The sequence below is a fragment of the Pygocentrus nattereri genome, chromosome 28, assembly GCF_015220715.1.
Source record: "Pygocentrus nattereri isolate fPygNat1 chromosome 28, fPygNat1.pri, whole genome shotgun sequence".
Taxonomy (NCBI): domain Eukaryota; kingdom Metazoa; phylum Chordata; class Actinopteri; order Characiformes; family Serrasalmidae; genus Pygocentrus; species Pygocentrus nattereri.
Window position 1 is genome coordinate 26,720,845 of NC_051238.1, and position 6,000 is coordinate 26,726,844.

Here is a 6,000-nt window from a genome sequence, read left to right on the forward strand (position 1 = left end):
AATGAGCGTGTACCTGAAGAGAAGTAGAAATCTGGTCTTACTCACACATTAAATGAATACTTCACCAACATCTAATTCACACAATCTTCTCCCTGATCTAATTTGGCTCTCCAGCCATGAGGCTAACGTAGCTAACAAGTAATGGGAGCTTATTAGCTTCTTACACACCAGAAGCAAATAACATATCGTAAAATCCACAAATAGAAAGCATGTAAACAGAGATGGGAATGTGCCACTGAAAAGGAATATCGACTGAATTAAAACGAATGAATCTTTATGAAAGTTTAACTTCATTCTCTCTTGCATTTGCATTTTTTTAAAAACATTTTTGATTTTATTGTTCATTTTTATAGTTTCATTTAAAATCTATTTCATTTTTTAACCTCATGTATTTTGAAGACAGACTTTTTCATGTTTTATATCATGTCAGAAACCATATAAGCGAGTCTGTCCATGTTGTTAGTCACATTAGCCTCATAGTTCCAATACAGAACTAAAGCCCTGAAAATTAAAACCAAAACCAAACAAATCCTGGCTGGTCAACTACTTCACCAAACGATGCATATAATGAGTCACATGCCTTAGCTAGCTTCCATGCTCTCACTTGTGCTAAACGCTTTATGGATTATTTTTATTTATTTATTTTTTGTCTCATAGTTTGGAGATAAAGCCAGAGAGGCCAGGTTGAGATGGTTTGGACATGTGTTGAGGAGGAATAGTGGAGATATTGGGCAAAGAATGTTGGAGATGGAGCTGCCGGGTTGAAGGAGAAGAGGTAGACCTCAGAGAAGGTTTATGGATGTAGTGAAGGTGGACATGGAGATGGTTGGTGTGAAAGTAGAGGAGGCAGTGGATAGGGCAAGATGGAGGCAGATGATCCGCTGTGGCGACCCCTAAAGGGAGCAGCTGAAAGAAGAAGAAAAGATTTATTTTTTGTCTCATCAAACTAGGACAATGTTTTATTCATTATGTTCATTTGTCCTGTAAAGATATCCCAGTGGGAAAACCCTCATATTTATTCTTCATCCGCCCAATATCCCTCACTCTGCACTGTTCTCTTGTTTTCTCGGAGCTGTTGGAAAGTTGATCACTTAGCCAGACAAGGACCAACACAAAATTCTGCTTCTTTTTAATGGGCTGTCTGTCTTGGCAGTGAGGCATCACATCGGCCTCTGATACAGCAGATAGACACCGGCTGAATAATACATGACTCGACAAGCCAGGGTAGTGACACAGCGAGAGGCAGCATGATATTTTCAGCTGAGGACAGAGATGCAGTTATTGGGCACAAAGTGTTGTTCCCCAAGTGCCAAAGCAGTTTTTAGTTAGAACATCGAGTGGATTGATTGTAGTGGATACATGTTTTGATTCCAACAGTATTCATAATTTAAAGACATAAGGATACGTAAAGGATGTTCATATTTATATGCAGCTCACAGAACTATGTTTACAGTAGTCAGAAATACAGCTAGTCAGGCGTCTTAGCGCTGTACCACTTTTCTTCTTTGACATTTACAGCATTTGGCAAATTCTCTTACTCAGTTTTCATGATGTTAAGAGTTTGGTGAATGTAACTTCATGCAAACTGATGCCTTGTCTGCCTTGCGGATGGCAGTAGCGTTGCCCACTACACTACAACACTGGGTTGTTTAGTCCAGGATATACAGTCATATAGCAGCCCTGGTCAAATGACATGATTGGTTGATTTTCTAAGTGAAAATAAGTTAAAACATCCTCTACAGAGAGCACAGTTCTGTTCAAGTTAAAGCACGGTTACTCTTTATTTGATGAATTGAACATATTGTGAGGAAAAAACTGTTTGGTATTAACTGATAAAGATGATAGAGATGGCATTTGTTTGAATGGGCTTTGATCTCTTTCAAACAACTTTTTGCAAGAACAGACCTCAAAGTTTTGCTCAAAGGCAGATGATTTACTGTATATCACGCATGATATGACAGGTTCTATACTCCCTTTGCAAAGTATCTCCTGTTGGTTTTCAAAAGAAATGAATGTAATCCATTATGATCAAATCCAGTAATATCATGTTATCACCCAGGATTCATATAGTTGACTAAATGAAGTCAGAGTGATTAGTTAGTAAGGTATGAGATATTCATCAAACTACTTCATTTTAAGAAGGAAGAGCAAGAAAACCTATCATTGCTGACTTTTCAAGGTCTTTTGTACAATCAAATGAATAAAACATAGTTATTCAAACTTTTTGTCATATTCTTTTCTGCAGTTTCTGTTTCTAAACCCCCTGTTTAACTTAATGAGTTTAGAGTTTAGTTGCTATGTAACTTAGAGTGCCCTAATTAAAATGCTACACACTGAGCTGGACAGTGTTGTAAGCATGTACTTAGTATGTTGTTTCTATTTATGTAGAAATAACAAAGTGAAGCTAAACAGGTTACAAAAGAACATATTTACTAACGTGCTAATGTTGAGTTTTTCCACCAGAATTGAGCTGTGTGCTGCAATTTCTCATCAAGGCATTTTGCCATCTTTCTGTACAACAGTCTCTATGAAAAAGCCTAATTGTGGGCAAAGCACAGACGGGCCAATTGTTTCCAAACTGTAAAGTACTATAATACTGTCATTTATATTAAGCCCTCAATTCTTGCACATTATTGTATGTAAATATGGTTGGATGGTTCTGAAATGAAGTGTTTCCTATTTCTTATGTTTTGCAGGCTGCAAAACTACCCATGTCAATCATCATTGTTGGAGTTGGACAAGCTGAGTTTGATGGTAAGACTTCCTTCAAAGCTTACCTCTCCAGTCTCTGTAGAGATGGACCACTCATTTAGGATAAATTCATCCAGGAAAGTAAATCCACATAGAATTACAATCTTCTCTCTTGATCCTTAAAACTGTTTTAAAAAGTGTTCAATTGGAGCCAAATAAAGGGGATTTTTTGGGTTAGAGATGAGTAATTGGAGAGGATTGGGGTCTTTGGGTAATAAGCAGATGTCAACCTGCTGGAGTTTGTGCTGGGTCCACAGCTGTTGAACGTAATGAGCATGTAGCACCATCTGCCTACAGTGCTCACATAGGAACTTTCATTACATTCCAGCAGAGAAGATAATGTGCATGTCATGAATACAGTCGGTGGAATGAGTTTTATTGGCCAAAGGGCTCAGGACATGGTACCTTTTCTTTGCAGCCATGGTGGAGTTGGATGGTGATGACATCAGAATATCTTCAAGAGGAAAACTGGCAGAAAGAGACATTGTCCAGGTAGATTGCTGATATAGTTTCTGATTAACATTATTGGCTACATGAGGCATGTATCAGTGAAATATAACACGTCTGTAGGTAACAGTTTTTAAAATAAGCCAAAATGATCTGTTCTTTCAAAAAAAATCTTACAAAATGCCCTCAATGATATTTCTCTCTCTAATATAGATTATATATAGTTACACCAGCTACACGAAGAAAGACTATTTTGGCATAATGTCTTTAGGGAACTGATGCACACTGCAGCACTGGGACTGTGTATGTCGATTCAGTGTGATGAAACACTCTTTATAAGGTGGTTCTTCAAGGGTCTTTTAGTAGACGATGGTTCTGTATAGAACCCTGAACACTCAAAGAAGCACTCACATGCTTAAATGGTTCTCTGGATGGTGAATGGTAACAGCAAACAACATATCAGATTGTTTACTGTCCCAAATGTGTTCAAGACACAGCCTTCATTTCCATAACAACATACAGGAGAAATGCCCGTAAGTGGCGAGCAGGGAGATCCAGCACAGCGGAGGAGACATGAAGTACGCAGGTGCACATGAACTATAACCATATGTACAGATTTACATGCTGTATTAATAATTAATATTCCGCAAAATTCTATTTACAGCTACATTTACTAAGAGATTTGATCTCCTCGTTTAAAACATGATGGTCTACATATTAACTGTATTATTGTTTTAATAATATGTAACTTCCTTAGTAAAGTCAGAAGCCTGTGCAGCTCTGTTCATGATTTCAGACCCATCTAAAACTTTTTCATTTACAACCCCAGAAAAAGTTGGGATGCTGTGTAAAATGTAAATAAATGAAGGGACCCTTATTAGTCCCACAATGGAAAAATTTCACCTCCGCATTTAACCCAACTCTGAAACACCCCATACACACTGGTGAACACACACACTGTAGGGCAGTAAGCTCACTTGCCCAGAGCAGGGGGCAGCCCTAACCACAGTGCCCAGGGAGCAATTGGGGGTTAGGTGCCTTGCTCAAGGGAACTTCAGTCACATGCTGTCGGCTCTGGAGATCGAAGCAGTGACCTTCTGGTCAGAAGACTGATTCCCTAACCTCCGGTCCATGACTCTCCCTATGTGAATACAAACAGAATGCAATCATTTGCAAAACTCCTAAACCTGTATTTCTTGAAAGTGATACATTTTACTATTTCATGAAAAATATTAACTCATTTAGAACTTGATGGCAGCAACACATCACACAAAAGTTGGGGCAGGGCCATGTCTACCACTGTGTAGCGTCCCCTCTTCTTTTACCAACAGCCTGTAAACATCTGGGAAGTGAGGAGACAAAAGGTTGGAGTTTTAGGAGAGGAATGTTGTTCCATTCTTACATTCCTATGCAGGATTCCAGCTGCTCAACAGTCCTGGGTCTTCTTTGCTGGATTTTTTGTTTCATGATGCACCAAATGTTTTCTGTTGTTGAAAGGTCTGGAATTCCTGTGGTTTCCAAAAAGAATTGAAAATTTTCCATTTTTTTTCCGTTTTAAATGAGCTTTGGCCTGGAGAAGACGGCGGCATTTCTGGTCGTGTTATCATATGGCTTCTTCTTTGCATGTTACAGCTTTAACTTGAATGTGTGGATTGCACTGCAAACTGTGCGTTTCTGCAAATGCTCCTAAAGCCGTGCAGTGACTGACAGTACAGAATCAAGCCTGTTTTCAATGAGGTGCCGCCTGAGGGCCCGAAGATCACACCATTGACTGTTGGCCTTTTCCCTTGTATCCTGGGATCTTTTGAGGATATTAGATACTGTAGATGTCTGGTGGGATGTCCAAAGTCTTTGCAATTTCATGTTGAGGAACATTTCTCTGAAATTGTTCCACAATCTTTAGAGGTTAGTTTTTCTCAGGTTGGTGAACGTCTGCCCATCTTTGTTTCAGAGACTCTGCCTCTCTAAAATGATCTTTTTATGCCCAGTCATGTGAGTTAGTGGCAAATTGCTCCTTCAGCTGTTTATTAGTACCACTTACTTTTCCAGCCTATTGTTGCCCCGCCCCAGCTTTTTTGAGATGCATTGCTACCGTCAAGTTCTAAATGAGTTAATGTTTTTCATGAAATGAAACATCTGATATGTGTTCTGTGATTTATTGTGAATAAAATATGGGTCTATGAGATTTGCATATCATTGCATTTTGTTTTTATTTACATTTATACACCTGTCTGCAACCCAATTGGCTTAATATTGTTATGTTTTGTTGATTATTTGGTGAAAATATGTTAAAGCAAAGTATGTCATAACTTGCACCAGCCACAATTTAATTTAAACTAACAAATAATAATAATAATAATAATAATAATAATAATAATAAAACAATATGTTCCGTTTAAAAAAGAAACAATAATTCTTTAATAAATTGTGCAGAGTATGTTCTCTGTAGAGGATGTGTTTACTCATATTCATATAATCAATGCAGGAAAAAAGAAAGTCTGAAGAAATGGTTAAAAACATCATTTGAGCCTCTTTTAATAAACCATTCAGGGTAAAGATGGATGTTCATGGATTTTTTCCAAGTGTATCTCTGAGTGCCCTACATTTTGTGGCACACTGTCACATCATGCATAACATACTGAAGACTTTGGTGTTTAAAAAGAGTGCAAAAATAGTCACCATCACCAGCCAGACGTATTGCCAGTGCTTGCTCTTTGAGTTTATCGTTACCCTTTTGCATGTGTGTCTGTAAATAACTCTGTATAATGGTGTTAGTTAAATGAATAGGAGTGTGTTAGGGGT

General features: G+C 38.1%; 1 protein-coding gene across 2 annotated transcripts in view; it reads left to right on the forward strand.

The window, feature by feature from the left end:
* Window positions 1-6,000, forward strand: part of cpne5a (copine Va) — a 149,819-nt gene that overhangs the window by 139,393 nt on the left and 4,426 nt on the right. For both annotated transcript variants that reach the window (XM_017685275.2, XM_037535639.1), the window contains 2 exons: window positions 2,697-2,754; window positions 3,170-3,243. In XM_017685275.2, the coding sequence (XP_017540764.1) occupies window positions 2,697-2,754; window positions 3,170-3,243 (132 nt within the window). The remainder of the gene's footprint in view (window positions 1-2,696; window positions 2,755-3,169; window positions 3,244-6,000) is intronic.